The sequence below is a fragment of the Thamnophis elegans genome, chromosome 5, assembly GCF_009769535.1.
Source record: "Thamnophis elegans isolate rThaEle1 chromosome 5, rThaEle1.pri, whole genome shotgun sequence".
NCBI lineage: Eukaryota > Metazoa > Chordata > Lepidosauria > Squamata > Colubridae > Thamnophis > Thamnophis elegans.
Window position 1 is genome coordinate 75,241,059 of NC_045545.1, and position 27,012 is coordinate 75,268,070.

At 38.4% G+C, this 27,012-nt stretch overlaps 1 protein-coding gene across 1 annotated transcript in view; it reads left to right on the forward strand.

Moving 5' to 3' along the window:
• The window catches only part of RIMS4 (regulating synaptic membrane exocytosis 4), an 88,515-nt gene extending 61,736 nt beyond the window's left edge, over positions 1 to 26,779 (forward strand). Inside the window, 6 exon segments of the mRNA XM_032218450.1 lie at positions 16,318 to 16,430; positions 19,988 to 20,059; positions 20,062 to 20,088; positions 22,465 to 22,511; positions 22,513 to 22,605; positions 25,839 to 26,779. Coding sequence (XP_032074341.1) covers positions 16,318 to 16,430; positions 19,988 to 20,059; positions 20,062 to 20,088; positions 22,465 to 22,511; positions 22,513 to 22,605; positions 25,839 to 26,057 — 571 coding nt within the window. The 3' untranslated portion in view covers positions 26,058 to 26,779.
• The last annotated feature ends 233 nt before the right edge of the window (positions 26,780 to 27,012 follow it).

Below are 27,012 nucleotides of genomic sequence, written 5' to 3' on the forward strand. Positions count from 1 at the left end.
ATCTTCCTTTTCAGATATTCTGACTTTTCCTCAGAAACAACAAACACCTTGCATCATCTCAGCAGCTTTATTGCAGAGTGTGCTGCTTTTGCTTTCCAGCTGTGATCAGAGGGGAGAAGGCAATAACAGTGCAATCCTAAAAATAGTATTGCATCTGAACAAAATATAAAGTTGCTCCCTTAATGGCATGCACCTGTGGTCTTGGCAGTAAAGTCAGAGGAGGAATGGAAGAATAAAAAAGCTGCCTCGTATTCTAGACCCTCTCTTGTATTGATCCACAAAGGATTCTTTTACATTATGCTGAAAATGTCACGTTTGGGGTATTTTTAAATAAACCAATGGGATGTGGATAATGGTGTGAATTCGTGCTTATCTGGAAACGCTCATTTTCATTCTTGATAGTTTGTTCCCTGCGGGTTATATTTTCCTTAATGTAAAATGTCAGTTGATGGACATTTATGCATCTGAAGTATTCATGTCATGGGATTAATAGCTATTATACAACAGACAAAACGATGGCTCCATAAAACACGATAAAAGCAGAATTATTACCTTATATAATTCCTTAGCAAAAGCTTTCTTCCAAATTAAAGGTTAAGGTTCCCAAATTCAGACACAGTCTCAGGTTTCTAATAGTATCTCATTGTTGCATAATTTATAGGCAGTTTAAGGAAAGTGTGAGATGTGAATCCTTAAATTTATTCCAGTACCAGTCTCTCTTTTATTTTCTGGACTTGGACACCATTTGCTGTACTAGAGAATGTTCTATTATTGCCTTTTCTGTGTTCAAAGAAGGAAGGCACTAAATAAATATTTGCCATGCAATCTCAATTTTAATTTCCTTTTCAATTGATTGCCAAAACGAATCAGTGCTAAAGGATTAATAAAGATGTGTTTGAATTAAGATTTCAGTTAAGGCTGACTAAACTTGTACAATTATTTATTTAAGGCAATATTGATGATTGATTGATTGATTGATTATATGCCATTAAGTAATTTTTGACTCCCAGCAACAACAGATGTAGATTTTTTCCCTTGATGATCTGTCCTTAATATGTTCATTCAAGTCTTCCAACAGTGCACTGATTGCCACTGTAATTTATTTAAGGGAATATTGCTAAAGAACAAATGCACTATATGTATAACTTATATGATGTAATTATGACGTCCTTGAAGCTCTCTGAACTTGGTTGTTTACTTGCAAATATTGATGTAATTTCATTTTTCATAAGCTCTGGTTTAAATTAGTGCATTCAGAATATATGTGTTAATAATGACTATGCATCTTCTACTTTTCTTCATGGTCTTGTGATGTTATGATTTGATGTAAGAACTGATGCTTTCCATGTTGAAAGTTCAACATACAGTCCTGGCATCTTCACTAAGGATTGAATCTTTCCCATTAGAAACATTGCTTAAAATACTAGGTTATAGCTTACATAGTAGAATGCAGTTTTCAACCCTAACTTTAATATTCTTTCGATTAGATTTGAATTCATAAAAAAGTAATTGTTTAATGAAACTAACAAACAGTTACATTGACTCACCTATCTTCTGCATTGCTTTTAACTTGACATAGTTTACATGGAAATAAGTGCTCTTCATACACAAAGCCATGCAGCTATTAATATATAATATATTAATAGTCTCCCTTTATTTATTTATCAGCACAAACACTATATATATATATATATATATATATATATATATATATATATATATATATATATATATATATATACACACACACACATACATACATACATACATACATACATACATATACTAGTCTCCCTTTATTTATTTATCAGCACAAATACAACATATATATGTGTGTGTGTGTGTGTGTGTTTATTTGTGCTGATAAATAAATAAAGGGAGACTAGTATAGATCAAGCTATTTAGCTCTCATCAGCTAGCCATACCCTTACTGGGATTCGAAATTGTTACATTTAAAAACAAATGTAACAAAGGCAACAGTAAAAATATTGGGTTATTATTATTGACAGAAACCCAATATTTTTACTGTTGTCTTTGTTATATTTGTGTTTTTTTATTTGTGCTGAATTTATTTATCAGCACAAATAAAACACCACACACACACACACACACACACATATATATTCCCCTTGTAATTAATAGTATTTAGATAGGAAACATCTTTGAAAATGTTGATCCCTTCCTTTTAATGCTTTCAACCATGATTCTTTTTACCTTGTGAGCTATAACTGTGGTTTAGGATTAAACATGAACTGATGCTGATCTAATTAAAACTATTATTTATTAGAGGACCTGATGTTTTTGAGGCTGCTTTCCAATTTCCAAACCATGTCTTACAGATAGTCAGGAAGAAACCAGATCAAGCACTCTTCATGGGAATATTTTTATAAAGTGTTCATTAATTTCATCCAATCTGAAATGCAGAGCTAAAATGCCCACTGTTATTTGCTTTGTAAAGTACATTATCTTGATCCATCTGCATTTGTTTCAAAGGTCTAAGTACAATTTATTTGCAAGACTAGTCTCTCCCATATGAATCTTCCATACAGCATGATTTCATGCCGAAACACATGAACTCATGTAAAAAGGCCCACTCCACAGGACAAAATTCACTTTGTGAAACGGCATTATGTATATAATGGAGGCACATACTGAGGTATGAAAACAAATCTCCACCCAGTTAGAATCTTCCTTTATAGAAGACCAGACCTGGAGTACTGTTTACAACTCTAAGCAACATATTTGCAGAAAAATTCTGACAAACCAATCAAAGGACAGTAACAAAGATGATTCGGGGACTTCAGGAAGAGAGGATTGAAGTAGACATGATAACCATGTTTGGATCCATAAAGAAAAGCTATAGGGAAGCTGCCTGAGAACTATTTTCCATGCCCACAGAAAGTAGAACTAGAAACAAAGGATTTAAATTGTAGCCACCTAGATTTTTAAAAAATATAAGGAAAACTTTCCTAATAGCAGAACAAAGTATCTATGGCAGAGGTGGGTTCCTACCAGTTCGCACCAGTTCTGTAGAACCGGTTCGTCAAATCTACCGAACGGTTAGAAGAGGTTCCACCAGAAAGCAGCCAAAAATTTTTGAAACCCACCACTGACACCCACACACACACACACACAGAGAGAGAGAGAGAGAGAGAGAGAGAGAGACTCACACAGACTCACAGACTCACACAGAGAGAGAAAGAGAAAGAGAAAGAAAGGAAGGAAGAAAGAAATAAAGAAAAAAGAAAGAAAAGTGAGATGAAAGAAAAAAAGGAAAAAGGGACAGAGAGACAAAAGGAAGGAAAGAGAGAGAGAGAGAGAGAGAGAGAGAGAGAGAGAAGGGGCGGGAGAAAGAAAGAAAGAAAACACATGGCCGGCAAGCCACTCCCACAAAGGAGGCTACACCCACAGAGTAGGCTTGAAATTTTTTTGAAACCCACCACTGATCTATGGTGGGGCAGGGGGTGTTGGGTTCTATATATCTGGAATTTTTTAAGAAGAAGCTCTCTTGGATGGTTATCTGATACATCACCAGGGATTAATCGGACTACTATAGATAGCCTTTGTGATCTCTTTCAATATGACAGTTCTATTATTCTAGTTGGTCTGTATGTGATATTCAATACATGTCTAAAATTCCCTCATAGGCTTACAGGCATCATTTTAGCTGTGAAGCACAAACTGTAGCTAATTCCCATATCCTTGCAACGTTTTGCATATTCAGTCTATATGAAGACGTTCTTCAGAATTCTCTTATGACTTTTTTCATGTATTGTTGCCTTTAGAACTCTGGTTTCAGTGAAGAGAAGGACAAGTTTGGATCAGAGTATCACTGCTGTTCTTTCAGATTTGGAACTAAGTCTGATAGAAATGCAGTAGGCTTTTGTTGTTTTTTTTTCAGCAGATTATGTTTGTTTTATTGACTCTGTGGGATGCTTGCATCCTCCTACCGTGATTAGATATTGTACTGAAACGATTTATTTAGCCACCATAGGAATAAACTGCTGAACTAGACCTTTGCACTCATTCAGCACAATTTTTATGATGCTTTCTTGACTGTGTTTGAGAGTAGATGTCTGAGGGAAGTTTTATTGTTTTAATTATAATTATTTTGAAAAGGATGTTGATGTGGCCAGAAAGTGGAGTATAAGTGTTTAGATGAAATACAAGAGCCCTAATGTGTCATGGACTATTGCAAACACAGAAAAGATTATTCTCCCACACTATCCTATAATATTTACCCAGCTTACAATGTGCTGACTAGTCCACATGATACTAACAGTGCAAAAGTCTCATATATTCCACATTGAGTAGTATTTAAATGCTTTCTTGTTTTCTAATTTACCACTGGTTTGTTTTGCTTACTGAAGCTAAGATACCCTTCTTTAGAATAACTCAACAGTCTGTCACTGCAAGAAGAGGAGAGACATACATACTCCTGTTTGATAAGAGGAAGTAAAAAGAAAAAAGAAATTCAAGGACACTTTGTCATTGTATTCTGCCTTCCCTTTCAGGTTTTATTTGAACTCTTAAAATAAAATGTTCTCTTTCTACTTCCCTGGAGATTTTATGAGCCTGTTTCTCATTTACTCCACCCAAAAAGGCAACTTGAGTGGCTGAAGAGCCTACAGCTGTTTGTTACACATCTACTTGAGACACCATTTCTGTTCATAGCAGACACAGGTTTGCTAAACACTAGAAGATTCACCTGGGTGAAGTTCCCATCCAGTTGGATTAGATAATTCATGAATTATCCAGACGGCGGGAAGGTGTCTTTTATACTAGTACTAAAGGTAAATAGAGAATCTGGGAAACCATATGTTTATTAAAATAGATTATCTCGACTTGATTTAAACCCATTCTTCTTAGATTTGCCATGCCAACTAAATTGTCATTTGAAATAAACTGCCAATAGATTTTCTGCTCTCTTTTGATAATGAATAAAGTGCCTTTCAACTTTCTCACACTGGACTACCTTAAAGTAAAATAAAGATAGATCCAACCTTGGATTGCATAATATAAGGGGATGATAAACTCCTGTAGACTTTGTTGCTCTCCTTTGATTATTTATGTCTAACCTGCCTTCCAGTCTTCTTACATATCTAACATTTTTGTTCCTAAGAAAACACATGATCACATCTATGTAGTGGAACTTGATTCCAGGGAGGCCTTCTCTATGTAACTAGAAATGTTTCTGTCAGGGTTCCAAATAGCCTCCAAAAGTATATCAGAATCCAAGGCAAAGTATTGCTCAAAGTTCCAATTTATTAAGAGAGCCATGTTGGGACATCTGGGAAAACCTGAATCTGAAAGCTTCCCCACCCAGTTGAAAGTCAAGATCTTGCCCCTACACCCACAAGTCCATCACATGGCCCAATCTTCCATTGCCATGCTGGCAGTTGCACCCATCCAATTCCGGTCAGGTGCAAAGACAAAGGATGACCTTGGCTTTCTAGAAATAATTCTGTTATGGCTACATAGCATCTCACTCCTACAATTTCTCCTCCCATTTTCCCACAATAGAAAATGCATAGTAGAATAATAGAAAGTGTGGCAGACCAAAGATCCAAAAGAAAAGATGGCTGCAGGCCTGACAGTTTCCTTTCTATAGATCTATAATGGTCATTAGTCACTGCAGAATCTAGCCAGTTCAGTTTTTAAATGGGATTGCCATCAACTTTAAAGGATAATTGGCTGGGACATGCTGGTTTAGAAAAAAACTGACAAGGTGGTCCAGGGCTTCCTAACAATAAAGAGGAAAATTCTCTTGAAAATTGCCTGGGAAGAAGGGAAATAGAAATACATTTAATTGTCTAAATTATATGACATCAGCAACAAGAAGAGCTAATCTCTTTTCAGCAGTAAGGCGGTAAACAAAAAGCCAGTTCTAACAGATTATTTGCTCCATTTATTATGTTAGGTAATCAGGCAACTCAGTGCCACAGATTTCGTAAAAGACCAATTTTAGAAAAAATATATGGTGATGCAGCATTTAACAATTAAGACAATGGTTTTCGCTCTCATTCTTTTCTGATCATTGGTGCTTGCTTTATAAACCATGGCCCTTAATAAATAGTCTTCAGGAATAAGAGGAAGCTACTGCAATTCTCTTTCTTTTGACTGCATATAACAGTATCTTTGATTCAGCTTCTCTCAATTCTCAGGTCAATGTCTGATGAACAGAAGCATGAAATTCACAGCAATTACAGTATTCTTAGTATTGGATATCTGTTAGTATGCTCTCCATTATATTCCCTCTCACTGGTGATAGCATTTTGAATTCACTTATATGTTGAAAACTCACTTTCTTCACTTCCATTTGGCCAAATTATTGGGGCTTCTGACAATTAAATGCCCATCTGCCACAGTTGGGCTAGTAGATTTTTAAACTTTATAGTTTTGATGCCATCTAGTAATCATCCATAATTTTGTAGTTTATAACTGGTATATAGCAGGCTTGAAATCCAGCAGGTTCTGACAGGTTCTAGAGAACCGGTAGCGGAAATTTGAATAGTTCGGAGAACTTGAAACTCTTTACACAGAAAATCAGGGCAATCTTACTAAGATTGAGGCCTTCCCTTGCAACTGCCACCTCTGGCTTGCCCCAGAGTGGGGTGGGAATTGATATTTTGCAGTATCATTCCCTGGAATGGGGTGGGAATGGAGATTTTGCAGTATCCTTACCAAGCCACGCCCACCAAGTCACACCACGCCCACAGAACTAGTAGTAAGAAAATTTGAATTTCACCACTTGCGTATAGTTATCTTCCCAACCAAGCCAAACCCCAGAATGATGATTTGAAGTTCTCTTACTTAGGTCTTCCACTTCATTTAACATCCAGCAGCAAGTCTGGATGTTAAATGTTAAATTAAGTTCCCTAATTCTTCCTGCACTTTTCCAGTGGCGTGGTTTTTTTTTGGGTTTTTTTAGATTAATGATCACTGGGCTAGAAATTTCTTTTATTATTCTCTTTCAATTTGGTGGGATTAAAAAAGGCTTGCTGGGTGGAATATTCACAAGAATGGTGCAGGATTTTTCACCTACTTTAGTTATCTGGTGACATGAAATATGGGAATATTCTCTTTCCGTGTAGCATCATTTTCCCAAGGTCATGTCTGGAATCTTACTGAATCTCTAAGGCAAGATTCTTTCAATTAAAGTTGCCATGATTGAACTTGAAACTCTTTACACAGAAAAGCAGGGTAATCTTACTAATATACAGCCTTCGCTTGCTACAAAAATGCCATAATGTAAGCCCAAGTAAGTAACAAAAAGACAGGGCTTTTGAATGTCAGTCAGGAGGTTCTTCAACCTGCTTTTCCTACATGAATCTTTTTTTTTTTTGAGATATGGATCAATAGCTATTTGAGGGGTTGGAGGAATTTAAGAAGCTGAATACTAAGTTCTTGGTCTGGCACTGCAGAGCGGTGCTTGGCATGTAAGATCTTAGAAGAGCATTAAAAATAGATTTAAAAAGAGGTCACAAACTCCACACAGTCAAGAAAAGAAATTAATGATATGTTGGACTAAACTTAGCTGTGCAAAAGATGCTTTCCACCTGCTAATGTGTCACATTTGGCACATTGAAGGGAACTGCTTCCACTTGGGATTTCTTCAAAGCCATTCCCTGCTGCAGGCAATTTCTTTCATTAGGCTCTTTGAAGACTATGACTTTCCAAAATAAGAGTTTAAAAGCAGGTCAAGAATACAGATAATTTACAAGGGAATGTATTGGAAAAAATATCATTAAATCCAGCAAAGACAATAAGGTGATCTGTTTGAACATCTAGCTGATTGATGGCACAGAATAAATGTGATGCTGAGAGACATTGAGCTAGGAGAATATTTACATATTAGAAATGTCAGGTTCAACTAGGAGCACAACAGCAGGTTAACTAAAATGGGATTAGCCACTAGGTAAGCATTAATGAATTGGCTGACCTAGTATTGTCATGAATAACTGCAACATCTGTGACTTTGTTCTTTCGGTCTAACTTTATTGTTGATGCTGCTGTTGCTTCTATTTCTACATGGTTACATTTGTTCCACATGCTTTGTTATTTAATATTCGTGCCACTTCCTGTAAAAAAGCTTCTCGAAATGGTTTACAAAACAAAGAATAGGAACAATGCCCTAAAAATATATAAACCATAAATAGAAATGGGAAAAACGCTAGGGAAAAAAATTAATCTAACCTCCATACAGAGAATGCCTAGGTGAACAGAAGGATTTTCAGCAGAGGTCTAAAAGATGATGTAACAATAAGCCCCTTGTGAATTTCAGGGACAAGGTTATTTTTTAGCATAGCTGCCACTCAAAATTGACCTTCCATGACAGTGAAATCTGTAAGAGCCCCCTCTCCAGTGATTGGATTCAGTTCACACCTATTCAGGAGACCTGGTTGTTGGAAGAAATCTCATTTTGTTTTTTTCCATTTTACAGGGCTAATCCTGTAAGGAAGGCAGTAAGGAAACATTCTGGTGTTGTTTCTAGCCTAATCTTTAGTGCCCTGCTTACAGAAACTGCCTCTCTGATCAACCCTTATTACATTGTAACAGCTAAAGCGAAGCACCCATCGACGTGAGTGATGTTGAGTTGGCCATGCCCACCCAGTCACCTGACCACCGAGCCATGCCTACCCAGCTGGTCATTAGGGCAGAGAACTGGTTTAGGTGTTCTTTTTGACAACAAGCAAACTTCCAAATTTGCACACTGAAGAACTTCATGATCTTGTCATGATTTATTCTTAGTTTATTGGCTCTCATCCATCTCATTGCTGTCTTCAGACTCTAGTTTGGAACATGTTGACATTCTTGATTCATGTTATATGGAAAAATATAGCATCATCAGCATATCGACAACACCTGCCATAGATCTTTTTATATACATGTTAAATATCATTGAAGACTAATAAGTGGTCTGTGGTACTCCTGTCAATCCCTGTAACTAAGAGCAGAACTAGTTGGCATTTTCATAACATCACTTTTTTTTAACTTGAATTCTTCAAAAGTAGTGTCAATCAATAGAGAATTCCCTTCTCTTCCAACATTGGGGAAAAATAATCATTGATGGGAAACAAATAACCTCCCAAACCATGCCAAAGGGAAATAAAACATACTGCTTGTGTCCACACCATGCTCCCATGTCAATATTTCAGATGGTGTGCATTTATCTGCCAAAAAAAATCTGATCATTTTGAAATACTAAACTGGGAGGTAGGAGGAAGCAAATGATAAAATGGTCTACTCACAAGCTTCAAGCTTCAAAGAGCCTAGCTTTTAAAACAAAATACAAGCTGTACTACAATTTCAAATAAGAAAAGGCTAATCCAGAAATAAATCAGCTCAGCAATCCATCACAATGTTATGTGATCAAAAAGGATCAGAGATTATTGCAAATTTGCAGATTCGATATATGCACTTGTTCTTTTTTGTGTCTCCTGGTTAGCATGATACAGTAGAACAGTGTTTTTCAACCACTGTGCCGTGGCACACTAGTGTGCCATGACATAGTGTAAGGTGGTGGTGGGAAAAACACTTTATATATAGTCAATATAGGCACAGAGTTAAATTTTTTAAACATTTTCTAATGGTGGTGTGCCTCGTGATTTTTTCATGAAAAAAGTGTGCCTTTGCACAAAAAAGGTTGAAAAATACTGCAGTAGAACTACCCACAGTCATCCTCAAAATACCATTTTTGAAGGTGGTCTGATCAAAGGTTTCAGCTGGTAATTTTAAAAGTAAATGACAACTTGAAGCTATAAAGTAAACGACAACTTGAAGCTATCTAATTCAAATGAAACTGCAAGGCTGCTTTCATTAGCCTGATTTTCCCTGGAATCAGTGATGATTCCTGGTGACTCCAGGGACTAGTACCTGCAATTTTCTTAGTGATAATTTCAGAATTGGTTTGTCTTGCCTCCTTCCTAGTTCTGAGAGGGTGTCTGGCTGGCCAGGTGACCCAATTGGCTTCATGCCTAAAGTGGGATTAGAAGCTTTCATTTCCTAGTTTCTTGCCTGGTATTTTAACCACTACGTCAAACTGGTTCTCCAAATATTTATACACACCTATAAATCAATAGGGACATGGTGGCTCAGTTGCTAAGGCGTTGAGCTTGTTGATCAGAAAGATCGGCAGTTCGGTGGTTTGAATCCCTAGTGCCGCGTAATGGAGTGAGCTCCAATTACTTTTCCAGCTTCTGCTAACCTAGGAGTTTGAATAGCATGTAAAAATGCAAGTAGAAAAATAGGGACCACTTTGGTGGGAAGGTAACAGCGTTCTGTGCGCCTTTGGCGTTTAGTCATGCCAGCCATATGACCACGGAGACGTCTTTGGACAGCGCTGATTCTTCCACTTTGAACAGAGATGAGCACCGACCCCTAGAGTCGGGAACAACTAGCACATTTGCGCAAGGGGACCTTTACCTATAAATCAGTGCCTATAAACCTGGATTATATTGAACATTTTAAAGAAGTTACTTTTCCCAAGGAGGCAGTTCAGTGTGGAAGTTTTGATATGTAGGAAGAGAGCCAAAGTAACCCTCCCTAACCTTTTACCGGGTACATGTAATAATCATGCAAATTTGTGCTTAAGTCTGGCAAGATTCCTGTCTATAGGTGAGCAACAATACTTGAGGTACTACTCATGTCATGCTTAATTCCTTGCACCCAATGGTGGGTTGCAGGGGGTACGCCCTGGTACGGGCATAACGAAGGCTGCCCGGAGCACTGGTTACCGTTCTGGTACAGTGCTCCGGAGGGCCCACCGCCCACCTGATCTCCTTACCTGTCCTTTAAAGCCTTTGGCGTTTACGCACACGAGCATGGTGCGTACAGTGCCTGCGCGACACTCCACCGGAGACATTCCCATATTCCCATATAGCTTGTGGAGACATCGCTGGCAGGTACGACGCCTGTTCACGCCACGCGTGTGTGCACGTGTGCTGCACGCGTCCATGTGGACAATGCCAGACCCATTCCAACTGTACCGATTGGAACGGGATCCGGAACCCACCCCTGCTTCCACCTCACAAATCTATTAATAGCAATAGCAATAGCAATAGCAGTTAGACCTATATACCGCTTCAAAGGGCTTTCAGCCCTCTCTAAGCGGTTTACATATTGCCCCCAACAACAATGGTCCTCATTTTACCCACCTCGGAAGGATGGAAGGCTGAGTCAACCTTGAGCCGGTGAGATTTGAACAGCCGAACTGCAGAACTGCAGTCAGCTGAAGTAGCCTGCAGTGCTGCATTTAACCACTGCGCCACCTCGGCTCTTAAAAATCTCCAGTGCTTGACTGAGGGTAATGTGGGCTTATTTCTCCTTCACACCCTCCTTTTCTTGCTGATAGCTTTCTTTCCACTACAATGGCCCAGCAACCCTTTCTGCCCTCTGCTGACCTTGTTCAAACCTGATGATACAGCACATACTGGTTCATCAGCTGCTCCTCAGGGTAGGTTTTTCCATCAGTATAAAGTTTTGAGGAGGACTTTTCCTAAAGCCATCTGATCTAATTTTCTAAAAATCATTAACATGCTGCTGAAATGAGTACATCATTAATTATACTGACTAGAAGGCAGAAATGATAGAAGGCAAGAGATTGAAGGGATTTAAAAGAGGTGGCTCATTGAGTTTAGCTTTGTTTTTGTTCCTTGCTTGCATATGTAAAGATTAGAGAGCCAAGCACAGAGGCAAAACCATTGTTAAATAAAGAATGCAGCGGTTTCTTCAGGTCTGGTACAATTAATAGAACTGTGAACGTCTTATTTTATGTAAAAGAGAATAAGTAGAGCCCCTCCCCCTTCCAATCAGTTTCCTTCTTCCCTGATTTATATTTTCTGGAATGTACAAGAAGTAATTTGTCTTAATCTTTTGGTTTGGGTTTTTTGTTTTTTGGTCAAGTTGCACAGGAACCTGTTTATGATTTAGTTAAGTGCATCAAGTCAATGTTTATCTCCAGTGACTGCATGGATAAATCCCATCTCAACCTGTCTCTAGTAATAATCTGGACCTTCTGGAGTTTCTTTAAAGGATATTCCTGTAGGCCACTTAATGTCACTCCTTCACTTTGTCTATTTAACTTCCCTTTATTTCCAGTTTCCTCAGCCTAAACATGCACCTAAACATACATATACACATACATATACCATTAAGCATTTGCATCTTAGGTACAAAGAATGATAGTTTGGGAGCTTTTTGCTATTGCAGATTTAAGGTGAAGCTCATCTGTCTTTCAGATGGCAAGAAACTATGCCAGCCTCACATTTGCCAATCCTGCCAGTCTCCTCCTATTCCAATTCATTGTTGAAAGATGCTGGCTTGATTTTTCACAAGTAGCACAAGACTGATACATTTTTTTCCAGCCTTGCTTCTGCATGGCACCAACATCTGGGAGAAATATCTGCAGCAGGAATAGGGTGGGTCTAGCAGCTAGGCTATCGAATTCATCATCAACTATAAATGTGATCTAGCAATACATAATTTATTTTATTTTTCAGAAACAAAGAAATGCATTAAAGGTGGATATGTATTATCTGCAGAGAAGTAGAAAGGCCTTATGGTTTTGTGAATGTCACTCATTTTCTATGTCATTATACAATGATTAAATTATATTCCAATTAATAATGAAAAAAGTTTTGAACAGGGCTTATTTTGCTGATGAATAAACCCAGAAGGTATACACATTTGTAGAATAAAGGAGAAGGGACATTTTGGACTAATGTATCCAAATCAAGAATGGAGGATTCTAACATCTCTGATTATGAATTAACTACCATCTAACAGCTGGTGAAATATACCAGCTACTGATTGTTAACTAACTACAGTACGTAAATTTGTTCTTATAGGCCACACATTAGGCTCTCTATATTCATATAATTATGTGGAATGGAATTCTTCCTAACATGATTTTGGAACAAACAAATTTTGCAGGAAATGCATTGTTATTAGCATTCTGTTGGGCAGACTGAGCCTATTCATTTTTGCACTGATGACTGAAGACAACACTTGGGTCGGTTTCTCATTAGTGACTTCCACTCTCTTTTATGTCATTCAAACAGCATTGTACTGACATAACAGTAATGAGGACAGGTTTTGTACTGTATCAGTGATGGTTAGATGATGCCATAAAGATCTTTTAGCTTTTTAACGAGGAAGAGCAGGAAGTGCAGCATAAGGCAAAAACAAATGGTAGAACAGGATGTATCACTTTAAATTGCAAATAAAGATGATGTTATTCATGAAGGTTTCTTTACATAAAATTCTGGAGCTCCTTAAACAGAACGCTAGCATAATATGCTGGGATGAAATCTTTCAGCCTCCCACCCATTTTAATTTACAAGGGATTTGGAGGTAAAGGTTAAAATCTCCCCTCCCGTTTCTAAAAGGATTCCCATCAATTGATTGAAATGGTATAATTAATTTTCTGCTATTTTCTTCTGTGAGATGTGTTCATCAGGCATCAGACAAAGGAGCTTACTGCTATAAAATTCCCAATAAAATCATACAAACACATTGAAAGCAAACATTACAATATCTGTCTGAGAATTCTAAAAAACCTGAATGTGGAGATGATATTTTCCCGAGGCCAATTTCTATAACTTTGGAAACATTATGCAATTCCAATTTTTTTTTAAAAAAAAAGGCCCCAAAAGGAAGTTACTGGCTTATAGTCTCTTCTAGATAATTGCTGCAAAAGTTAATAAAGAATACATCAAGGAAAAGTCAAGGACAGATCTTAAGGATCAGTATGACTTCTGCAAAGAAAGTTTGCAAAAGTAATACTTAATAAAGTTCTATTTCATCAAGACTGTCAAAAACATGTAGACTAATATTTTGCAGTTATTATTAATCTGGATTTTCAAAAGAGCATATAATTAAAATTCCTCCTAAAAAACCACCCTACAGTTACCATGTAGAACAGAAATGGAGGTCCTCTGGTGTAGGGGGCTCCAACCTTGGCAACTTTATGACTTGTGGGCTTTGACTCCCAGAATTCCTCAGCCAGCGCATGCTAGGAGAATTCTAGGAGTTGAAGCCCACAAGTCATAAAGTTGCCAAGGTTTGACACCCCTGCTCTAGTGGTCAATATTTAGCTGAAGAACATATATGTGGAAGGTTTTAAAAAGTAATGATCCCCAGAGAGAAATCTTCCGGATGCCCCAAATTCTATGGCCTCCCCAAAATACACAAAGAAGGAACACCACTCAGACCCATAGTCAGCTCCATAGGTTCACCTCTACAGAATCTTGCCAAATTCCTTGCCAAACAACTTCAACCCTACACAGAATCCATCACCTCACACGTACAAAACTCACTCCACTTCATAGAAACAATAAAGAAACAAATGAATGAAATACCATGCAAAATCATCACGTTATTCATGTTGTGGGGGTGTTTCTCTATTTCAATAGCTTCCATAATTATTCTCTTGTTGAAGTGTTCAGTTTTGGAGACTAATTTGGTTCCTTCAAAATCAATTTCATGTCCTCTTGCTTTAAGGCACTGGAAAAGGGAGGAAGTTTTTTCTTCTTTTCTGACTGCGTTCTTGTGTTCTGCGATGCATGCATTTATTCTCCTATTAGTTTGTCCAATGTATGTGGCTGGGCAGTTTTTGCATGGTATTTCATAGAGTCCTTGGTTTTCTAGCTGGATCTTGTCTTTGGGGTTTCTTAAGATGTTGGCTATTTTTTGGTCAGTGCCAAAGGCTGTCTTGATATTGTGTTTGTGGAGAATTTTGCTGATTTTATCTGTGGTGCCTTTGATGTAAGGAAAGAAGGCAATGCTGTTGTCCTGTTCTGTGTCTTGGTAAAACAGCAGCTCCAATCACGCTTTGCTGGCACAAGCATGAAGCCAAAGGCACCAGCCTGAGGTTAGACACCCTTAACATGCCTCGGGATGTGTGTTCTGTTAAGATACAGCCTTTTCTTCCTTAAAATGGCTTCTACTGTACAGCACAGTGGAGTTGCCATGGTAATGGCTTCACAGTACTCCACAAGGGGGCTTTCTCTGGTAAGGGGGAAAATCCAACATTAGAAATTATGTTTGGTCCAGATATTTTCCCCCTATAAATAAATACCTGGGCAACACCAGGTAATCAACTAGTTTTTAATAAATAAGTTTTTAAAGGTGTTATATTGGGGTTTGTTTGTTTGCTTGCTTTATTCCTTTGCTTTTATTTTTGTTGTAACTTCAGACTATATTGGGGTCATTGGGAGAAAACTGAGTCAGCTGTCCAAGAAATAGATCATGACACTGTGGTTTATGGCTTGATGAAACTGTTCATTGGGTGTGGTTAAAATGCAAAACACAGCTTCCATGTTGGAAGTTCTTAAGACAGGAATTGAAAATAGATCAATGGAATGTCTTTATAAAAGTATATAGTGCAGTGTTTAAATGCTATTTTTAACTGGTTGCTGCCTCAAATGATTGTATTATCTTATATTATGCAGCTGGAAAAGGCAGAAAAATCAAAATGATAAAGAGAATATGAGCAATGATTTGGGAGCAATGAGCCCAATTTTACCCAAAACACGAGAGAGACATTTTGAGAGACATTTTGGGAGACATTTTACATTAAGGAAAAAATTGGGAAAAACAATTACATAAGGGAAAAAAACACCCTTGAATAAGATGAGGGTGATATTTGATTATAAAATTATGTATTAATTGGGGGGGGTTCCTCCTCCCCAGTTGTGACAAAGAGGTGCTAAAATAAAATTAAGAAATTATCTGCTTATTCCGTAGCAGACATTCTGTATGTCATACCCTGTTATTTTAATTTCTGAACAGGATCTTTGAAAGAATAAAAAGCTTAGTTTTTTTAAAAAATATAACAGTAGATAAATCCCCCCCCCCATTTCCAGCACTTTCTTTGAGCATAAGTAGCAAATAGCTGGTCTGTGCAATATTAGATTTCTTCTTAAAATGTGTATCAGAGAGAGATTCATTAAACATTAATTGCAAACTACTTGTCTCTGCAGGATAGATATTTTATATTTTTCTGAAGTATTTGGGGGAGGAGAGAGGAGTACAGTTGAGAAGGGGCAAACATCTAAGATTGGTGTAGAAATTATATTTTCCTCAAATTCTTTTACCAAGAAGAATTTGCTTGTAATTATCTGTACCTGCTCGCGCATATACATTTCCTAAATTAGAAAGAGAAATCGACTGAAAAAGACATGTAACAATCTGTGTGAAAATCAGTGAGAATGGCATCTATAGAAATAGTTGTTTATTCTATGCATATCTTCAATTAATTGTTGACTATTGTAAAGACTTGAAATAATAGTCAATGCTAATCTACTGATTTTGCAGCTTGAATTTCAATGGAGTTCATCTGGCATCCACTGGGCAGTTCAGTGATTTCTTGGGCAGCATGGGACCAGCACAGTTTGTGGGTCGCCAGACCTTGGCCACTACCTCCATGGGTAAGAATTTTTTTTTCTCTGAATGTAAGTAAGTATTCATTTCGTCCTATCTATCTCTGTGGTGCTTTAGAAAGAATTGGCTAAATCAGGGGTGTCAAACTCAAGGCCCGCGGGCTAGATCAGGCCCATCGAGTGCTTAGATTTGGCCCGGGGGGGCAGCCTGGAAATAGCTACGGCCTGTGGTGCCTCTGCTCATGAAAATGGGGCACAGGGGCCTCCAGTGCCCCATTTTGGCCTGGACAGCCTCCTGTAGCACTCTGCTGGCCAAAATGGAGTGTGCCACATTTTAGCAAGCAGGGTGCTGCAGCAGGCGTCCTTCCCGTCTGCTGTCTGTCCCTTCCCCCCGGCCGTCCTGTGGAGGACAACTGCAATGCTGTTCCACCCTTAAAGAAATCCAGTTTGACAACCCTGTGTTAGATGAATCCATATCACAAGGGGTCAGGGAAAACAACTCGGAGAGATTTGGAAAAGCAGGAAAGGAATAAGTCCTAATTTCAATTATACAGTATGTACTTTGCCTTAGCAGTTAAAAGGATACAGAGATTAAAAGGTTTTCTAATGGTCATAAGGAAGCAACCAGTGCAATTGAGATGGACAGATTAAGCTGAAGGGGAAGCAGATGAAAGGTTTAAACTATATTCTCTTCAATTTAGTGATCTGCAGCTGAACTTTGAATGCTGTAACATTCTGTTTATTAAAGTGGATCCATTTTCTTCCTAGCTTGCCAATACTTCCTTATATAGTTAAGGGATCAAGGCCATCCTTTTCTCTGTTATCACAGGCCCTAATAATGGGCACTGCTTTGCAATCAGAACTTTGTTCATATTGTGTATGGATGCAAGGTGGCATGACCTCTGCCACAATGCCAGGACCGCCATCTTATAGATTTTGCTACTCTATCCACCATATATATCTCCAGATGACCACCTTACAAAAGTAGCCAAAATTGTGGAAACCTTTTGGGAAAAGTGTACAGTATTGTTGAGATTTGATGGCTAATAACACCATTTTTATTTGGAGTAGTACCATAAAATTATATATCAATGGAAATATAATTTAATCAAGAATGTAATGCAATAACTCTTATGAAGGATTTGAGAGATAAAAGTAACTTTTTTTTGGTGGAATTCTAGATTTTAGGCCAAATTCCTGCAGTCCTTGCACTCAACTTCACATTGCATTGTACCCAGTGGTGGGTTTCAAATTTTTTTAGAACCTCTTCTGTAGGTATGGCCTGCTTTGTGGGAGTGGATTGCTGGCCATGTGACCAGGTGGGAGTGGCTTGTCAGCCATGTGACTGGGTGGGTGTGGCCAACTTGTAAAATGTGTTGAAACTCACTTAACAAAGCTCTTGCTTAGCAACCAAAATGTTGGCTCAGAAACTCTGGCATTTGAAGCACGCAAGTCTTAAAGCTGTCAAGTTACAAGACCCTTGCACCCCTAACCCTTTAGAAAAAAAAACCCAGAGCTGTTCAAACTTGACAGCTTTAAGACTTGTGGACTTCAACTCCCAGAATTCCTCCTCTCGCTCTTCATCTTGATGATGTGCAGACGGGTGGGGGGAGGGAGCTGGAACCGGTTCTAAACGGCACTGTAGATTTGTGGAACTTCTTCTATAGAAGAAGTTAGAACTGGCAGGAACCTACCCCTGGTTGAACCATTTCATCTTGTATATACCCAGATGGTTTTCTTATGTCATATAGGCACAGTCTCTTAATTCTTCTATCATCACTTGCTGTTCTGCACCTTTTCCCGCCTTTACCAGTGTGGTTTTGTAGTGACTAAGTCTCCTTATACCTCTACAAAATCTTAGAAATGCCACCTTTGGTTAGGTTGCCACCAATTTTTCTTCTAATTTCTTTATAACTGTAGCGTTGTTCACTTAATAATACTATTTTACATCACTTTCTGGGCAACCAGTCAATGCTTTGCACCATTACTTTAATTTTATTATGTTTTACAAGCTCACTAAATGAAAGAACACAAAAAAATCCCAACCAACTTGATAGCGATCACATAACACACTGACAAATGTCCTCCTCTCAGCTTCAATACATGTCATCAATAACTGAATCCTACTGTGATCTGATTGGCTCATTGCCAAAGCAAGATGACACCTGATTGGCTCTCTAAACACTCATGCTCATTGGCTATAATCAGATGAAGGAAAGCTACCTGATATCAACCTAAGCAAGTTGTGCTTCCTGTTTCTGGTTATTTGACTATAATTTTTCATAGAATACAGATAATTAATCAGACGTTGTTGCATTACATTCTTGATTAAATTATCTTTCCGTCAATATATAATGTTATGGTACTACTCCAAAAAAAACGTGGTGTTATTAGCCATCAAACCTCAAAAATATGCTTTTGCCAAAAGGTTTCAACAATTTTGGCCACTACTTGTACATGGTAATCTATGATCAGATATTTGTTTTAAAAAGAGTTATGCCCTACTTTATAGAACTGTCTATTACCATTCTTACATATTAAGAAATTTTGTTCTATAACAACATATCTAATTATGCTATGAAGTTAGGGAGGGATGAAGAGAAGAAAGAAGGAAAGAAAAGAAAAATGATTTTCTGTAGACAATCCTTAGCAGCAGACAATTTTTGTAACCCTGTCCCAGAAATGTGCAAGGATTGCTGAAATTAGCTGAGGCAAGGAGGCAAAAGAGAATGGTTAGCAGTATTTTGGAGTATTTCTTGAGGAAAAGGTCAAAGAGAAACAGATGGAAAAAGTGCAAGCATGTTCTTCCTGGGCAGATGGTCTCCCCGCCCTCCCCCCCCCCCCGGTTGATTCAGATAATATCTCTAATTGTAGCTGTTTCTCCCATCTTATTTGCACTATTGCCACTGTAGTATTGTTCGGGGAAATGTAGCAGTTAAGATGCTGCCCTGTAGATCAAAACAATTCTACGTGACCATAGAACTTACAGAGTGATTTTCTGGCCTAGTTCTTCTTTCACAGCCCAACCTACACCAAAAGGTTAATCTTGAATAAAATCACAGGGAACCCTCCATGCAAACTGTCCTGCATTTCCCAAGAAAAGGTGGTCAGTAAATAAAGAGCAATTGCATTTAAACTTATATACTGTCCCATAGCGCTTTGCAGCACTCTGTTACAAGGTAAACGTTATTTGCACATTGCCCCCAACAATCTGAGTCTTCATTTTACTGGCCTCAGAAGTATGGAAAGCTGAGTCAACCTTGTGCCCCATCAAGATCAAACTCCAGGCTGTGGGCAGAGCTCCAATAAACAAACACAATTTTTAAAAATTGAGGATTTAGGAGTATTCATTCCTCGTGGTGTACTTAGTGCTAAACTGAATTGCCAAGGTGATGGGTGAACACAAATGTCTGGAAGGAAGTATTTGGAAAAGCTATCTCTAAAGTTTGCAATTTTCTTAGAAATAATCAATGTTGAACAGACCCCCTTATATTTAAAAGCCATTTAAATGTAAAGAATCTGTTAAATGTTGCTATTTTGTATGGAATATTGGGAATAAATGTTAAGACTATTTGGCTTTAATTTACACCTTGCTTGGTGCACAGGAGATGTGGAAATCGGATTGCAAGAACGAAATGGACAGCTGGAAGTGGATATTATTCAAGCCCGAGGATTGACCCAAAGCCTGGCTCTAAAACCCTTCCAGGTACTATATTTCAATCTCAGTTCTTTCTTCCTTTTAATAAACTGTTGTTTCCTCACTGTTGTTACAAAATGCTGGACAATACCTGTGTCCCTGATATTGTTAGCAGAAGCTGCTTGATTCTAGAAAGAATAATCAGGAAGGGGTTTACAGCAATTTATTTCTCTGTACAGTGCAGTTAAATATTTTAGTGACAGCTGAATGATTGAAGTCCTTCTATGATAAATTTTCAGACATGGATAAACACTTTTAAAGATGTTTAAAGTGAAAACCACACCTTTTGAAAAGTTGCAATCTGTTCTAAGATAGTCCCAGCCCCAAAAAAGTCTAGATTAAGGCTTGAAATCTTTTGCCAACATTCTATTTTACTCAGCTAGTCTTTTCCTGCCAATCCCCTCCCAAAAGTGCCCATTAACGTTTCCTTACCATTGTGCAGGGTATAACCTTGGGACTAATCTGAGAGGACATTGATGGCCAATTTTGCCAGTGACAATTTACCCAAACAATCCTTGGATTTGCAGTGATGTTCCTAAGCATTCAAGAAAACATATGGCTGGATAGGCTGGGATGTTAGCTACTCTGCTAGCTAATGTGACTACATGGAGTAAGCAATCTATTAGGGCACTTCTTTGCTTGCAAAAAGGATGAGGAAAGGTATGAGAAAGGGAAGATAAAACCATTTGTTATTCTCCTTATACGGTAGTTTTTTGCATTTCTGTTTCAAGGCATTGAGTAGTATTGTTGCAAGATGATGGACCACGAGTACAAACAGTCTACAAATTGTTAAAACCTAGTAAGAACTGTTGGTTGTATCATCTCATTGGTTAACTGTATTATAAAGTCTCCTATAGAGATAAAAAAGTTCATGCAAGATAGTGAGAAAAATTCTTCCAATCATTGCTAAAAATGGAGCTTTTGTTATGATTGTGAACTGTCATTGTAGCTGTAAACAAATCAAGCTATCACTGTGGGAAATTAATTGCACTCCATGTAACACAATTAATTACATATGAGTGAACCTTATGATGTGTGATCTATAGCAGAAACACAGTACATGAGCATTAAGGTATATCTCTTTTCTTTTCCCACTATGATTGGAACAAAAGTTCATCCCTTTGTGCAATTAGGATCTCTAGGAAGAAAACCCCCTTCTTACTTTTCTTACTGGGAAACTTAATTTTCACAAGCTGTCTAGTTGTGAGAATGGAATTAAATTTTTGTTCCAATAAGAAAATACATATGGTTTTCCCAGTTGGGTTTCCCAGTCTGAACAAGACTCCTGTGAGTCCCTTGGACTGCAAGGTGATCAGACCAGTCAGTCCTAGAGGAGATCAACCCTGGCTGCTCTTTAGAAGGCCAGATCCTGAAGATGAAAGTCAAATACTTTGGCCACCTAATGAGAGGAAGGACTCACTGGAGAAGAGCCTAATGCTGGGAAAGATTGAGAGCAAAAAAAGAAGGGGATGGCAGAGAATGAGGTGGCTGGATGGAGTCACTGAAACAGTAGGTGTGAGCTTAAATGGACACCAGAGGATGTAGAGGATAGGAAGGCCTGGAAGAACGTTGTCCATGGAGTCGTGATGGGTTGGACATGACTTCACAGCCATGCATTTGCAAAGATGGATGTTAATTCTACTGAATTGACTAATGTTGATCACTGCACGAGGAGTTGTATTATTGCTCCAATTGCAACTTCTGAGCTGCCTTCACAGGAGGTAGGCAACCTAACTGGGAGATGAGTCACTGGTTTTCTGCCCTTCCTGGTCCAAGAAAATTTGCAATTGACAGAACAGCCAGAGCTGGCTGAAAGTTCCCTGGCCAGGGGATCCCAACTTGCTGCTCTACTGAAGCTGGGAAACCAGAAGAACCCTGAGTTTTTACATCAACTTCTTCAGATAAACACAATTCCACCAAGAGTAATAAAGGAAGCAAATGGGGCCCAGAATTCATGTGTATAAACAATAACATTGTCTTAATGGGATTCAGTTTCAGTCTGCTCCTCCACCTCCAATCCCCACAACCTTCAGGCACTAGATCAGGGCACCATCAAGCAAAGTACAAACTGAAATTTTAAGTGAAGCAATGCAGAACTAGGTTGCCACTGCCTTTTTCTAAAATATATTTTGACTTTTCAGCCCAGCTTACAGCCTTGATGTTTCCTTGAGATTCAAGTAATAGTTAGGTTTGATCTTTGCTGAGACACACAAGTGAAGAAACTTTTTAAAATCATCTTAAAAATAAAGCCAGTAACTATACAGGGAAACTCTTTCCACAAAACAACTTCCTGCCTGTGAAAAAAGCCATATGAGCTTCATGGTGGATTTTTTTTAAAAAAAAAAAAGACTTTGAACTTACCCTGAATCACATGCTTTCTTCCAGCGGCATACATCAAGGCCTATCTCCTAGAAAATGGGGTTTGCATTGCCAAAGAAGAAAACTAAAGTGGCTCGCAAGTCTTTAGACCCCCTGTACCATCAAGTGTTACTTTTCCCAGAGAGCCCGCAAGGTAAAGTACTTCAGGTAAGATGCAATTTGTTCACTTTATTTATATTCCCCCTTTCCATTAAAAATTGCTTTCAGGACACAATCAAAACTAATAAAATACCATTATGATCAAAACTCTAGTGGGAAGAAATACGACCTGGTTCAGTTCCAATCCAGGAGGAAGGCACTGGAAATAAAATGGAGGCTGGAGGCTGATTGAAAGAGGGTGCATTTATTGATGAAGCAGAAACACCAAGCACCTGTGATTCTGGGCAGCTGACAAAATAGAATTGAGAGTGAGGGTTTTATACCTTCTCTGGGCTTCGCACTTGAGCTTCCTGTTCCTGTGGAAGAACATGTCTTTTATTTGCTGTTGTCAGATTCCTATGGGGCGATGTATGGGTTATGTAGGGGTCATAGCTAGCTCTGCAGGCAAAAATGGAAATGCAAATCCTAAGTGTTTGTCTGAGCTCCCAGGTTTGGTTGAAGTTACTGCTCTAAGGATGATGCAATTCCTATTGTGACTTAAGGGCTTTTGTCCTGTTTTGGCTCTTGGGTGGGGGTATTTGCTTATGAATATAGCTATCTAGATACTTACCTTCTTTCAATAAGCTTTTATGTCCTTAAGAGCTGACATCTGCGGTGGGCTGCTTTTCTGCCTCTAAAAACATGTTTCAACCATTTCTCATTTAGGGAATATAATATTCTGCCTTTTTAAAAATATTCCTTAAAATATTTCATGCTTCTAGGAGGGAGGAAGGTGCTGACTTTCTACACTCTTAAATGAATGAAAGCATACCAATGGTGGGGGAGCGGCGGGGAAGCAGGCACCAAAATCTAATTAAGGAGCAAGACAGTTTAACATCTCAAAATCCCAATGAAATGTTTTTGCTTGTTGGCAAAAAGTTGGGAGAGTGCACACCAGGGTGCTGCACCAGTCAGAAAGTAACTCCAGTTTTTCACAACATCAGCAAATCAGTTTCTTTCTGGCTCTTCTGCAGAGTGAAACTAGTATTTCCTACTGCAATGTTGTGCCTTTTTGAAATGGGCAGCAAGGCGCTCTTCCCTTATCCTTCCTTCTGCCTGCAGAGGTTCTCTAAAGGAGATGCTATTCTGAGGGCTTTGCACTTCCACTTAATAATCCGGCCAAAAGAAGCAGAGGTAAATTTGATCAAAGTTTCTGTTTCACTTTCTCTTCAGCAGGAAAAAAAACACCTTATAATCACAGGCTGCTTCCTGCCACTCCTGTGAAAACATTGCTGAGGGGAAAAATATTGCTACAGGATCTTGAGCAGCAACCTTAGAATTTGCTCAATGTTCTCAGCATTTCAAGTCAATAGAATAAATACATAATCACAATTGTTTTATAAACAGCTCTTGAAATTTTGAGAAGTCAAAATAGTAGTCATGTCAAGTATTTGAAATCAAAGCTACATTTCCCTCCTTTGCAGAAAAATTTCTGAAACTATCGCTGGTATTCCTGACAAATATGCTCCCTTGTTTGTTTATTTTATTTGATGTATATTGTTAACATATGTAAGAGTGATGTGGGGCAACTTAAAGGAACATGAAAAAACTAAAACAAAACACATTCTAAAAGGTACAGCATTGGAATGTTAAAAACAACAGGGCAATGAAATAGAAATAACAATAATAACAGAAGCAATTGAGACCAACCACACAAATCTCATTCAACGGTCTTAAACTCTGTATGGATTCATCCCATGTTCTGGTGCAATTTTCAGGGGAAAGGCAAACCTTTTAGAGCCTTGTGAAAAGAGATATGTTGATCTATTCCAGAGGTTGAGGAAAAAATAGGTTTACAAGAGTCATTCAAAGGCAATTCAAAGTTCTGGTGGACTGCTATTGCATACAGCAGGCAATGTAACAGAAAATATGGTTTTCTTAGCAGCCATTTGAAAATGTTACTGGATGGATGAGACTCAAAGCATGCCTGATCGGTCTTACAGAATGGGCATCTATAGCCATGATGGCAAAACCTATGGCATGCCTGCCACAGATGGCACACGGAGCCATATTTGCTGGCAGCTCCAGAGGCTGGAGAGGGTGAAAAACGGCCCCACGAGCCAACTGAAAATTCAGGAATGATCCATTTCCAGCTTCTGGAGGGTCTCCAGAGGGCAGGGGGAGGCTGTTTTCACTCTCCCCAGGCTTCAGGAAAGCCTCTGGAGCTTGGGAAGGGGTCGCATGCACATGCACATGTGGGTGGGTAGGATTGAATTGTGTGGGCATGCATGCGCATGCGATAGCACATGCAACACAATTTTGGCGCACCATAAGAAAAAGCTTCGCCATCACTGCCATGTACTGTATATAAGTCATATATAACCACTAACTTGAATTGCTTTTGGGGAAAAACCCAATGACCAGGAAAGTCATATATTTCCCATAATCAGCAGTCTTGCTGCAAAATTCTGGGGCCAGATGGACTTTCTAAACTTTGTTCAAAGGCACAACCCAGCCCTCTAGTTAAGGATGGTGGAGGTATAATCAAATCAGTAACAGTTACTAGCCTGAAAACGTATTGAAATATTTATAGTCCTTCATTTATTTATAATATTTATGAATGACTCAGGTCCAAAAGATTCTAGATGGTATACAAAATGTAATCTTCAAAAACATTGTTCAGTGTAGCTGATAAAAGGATAAATCTCTACCAACTGGCTTGAGTAATTCATATGCCTGAAAAAGGGGAGGGATATAATAGTGAACCATTCCCACTGCTTTTCATAATTAGGAATCGTTTCTTTTCTCATCTGTACCCTAATTTATTTTTCTGATTCTAATAGAAAATGACAAAACGTGGAAGGAACCATAGCTCAATATCATGCAGGAGGTCTTCAATATATTATAATTAGAAAAAAAATAGGTCAGATAGTAGGAGATAGTAAGACCCCAGCCAGCTATTGTAAGTAAGAGTAAACAATAGGTTAGGAGGATCGAATAATATAATGTAGATTAAAAGAGATGTCTATATTCCTATAGCTGGGCTGTCTTCCACAATGCTATGTCAAAAGTAGAAATGTAGGAGACAAACCAATAGGTTTTTCCATCTTGACAATACTGGAAATGCCTGGTGTCAACCTCCTCCGATATTTCCCTCAAGTTTCTCCTTTTGATGTTGATCAGATCACAGTGTGTGACAATATTTGTCAAAAGAAAAAAAAAATCCCCCAGTAAAAAAAATCTCAACATCTATCATTAGTGTCCCTGGATCCAACTCAACTCCCATTCTTTTTGTTCCCAAGGTGATCGTCTGGGGAAACTATGGGCGCATGGAACGCAAGCACTTCATGGGTGTTGCTCGGGTCCTCTTGGAAGAACTGGATTTGTCCACTCTGGCAGTTGGTTGGTATAAGCTTTTCCCAACCTCTTCAATGGTGGATCCTACTACTGCTCCCCTCCTGCGCCAGTCCTCACAGCTTTCCCTAGAGAGTACAGTAGGACCTTGTTGTGACAGATCTTAATGAGCAAGGAAGTACTAAGGGTACTGATTCTATTTTTAAGATCATGATCTCAAGGTTTTGTTTGCCTGAACGCTGTCCTCAAGTGCATTGCATCTTCAATCAGTCCCTGGGGGAGTCTGAAGGTGAGGATAGCCAAGTAACCTTGATGAAATCAAAATGGAGGCCACTGACCTTTCTCCATCCAAGTAGGAGGAGCTGTGGGGCACAAGTCCTAATTATGAAATGATGCTGATAAGACACACTTTTCGGTTTTTCATTTATTCACTGTCATCTACACATCTTCAGATCAATGTAACATCTTGAAATGTTGCAACCATTTATTCTCATTGGGGAAGATGTTCTTTTTTAATACTATTTTACAAATTTGAAAATAAAATGAACTTTGGCTATTCTTAATTATTCAAAGCAAACATCTGACCTAAATAACAGCAGTTTCAGGGAAACTTTATGGAGTTTGTAAATGTTCTTTTTCCTTTTAAAGAATGGGGAGGAGGGAGAAAGAACTGCAATTATTTCTTAGAGCAAGTTGCATTTAAGGTACAAGTACCATTGCTGTATTTTTTTAATACTGTGCCAAATTACCAGCAGTGTCTTCTACTACTATAGGACTTAGGTCAACAATACTGCTGAAGAATTATTTTGTGGGAAGAACTAGAAATGTTCTAGGTCACTCAGTTGCAACACAGAACATAGCAAACCACATAACTGGAACACTGCACAAAAATTACAAATTGGAAAATTTGTAGCGATTAGGTTTATTATTGGATATGAACATTGTCAGCACACAAAGACACACACCATACCTTACCTCAGCTTTTGCTGTGCTTCTTCTCGTTGTGTCATCTTATTCCCAAATTCAAGCCATGCTTTGGATTTTTAGTGCATATCTTTTGATGTAGAATAGGGTTTGGTTTCAAGGACAATAATTTATTCCACTATTACAAATAAAATTACA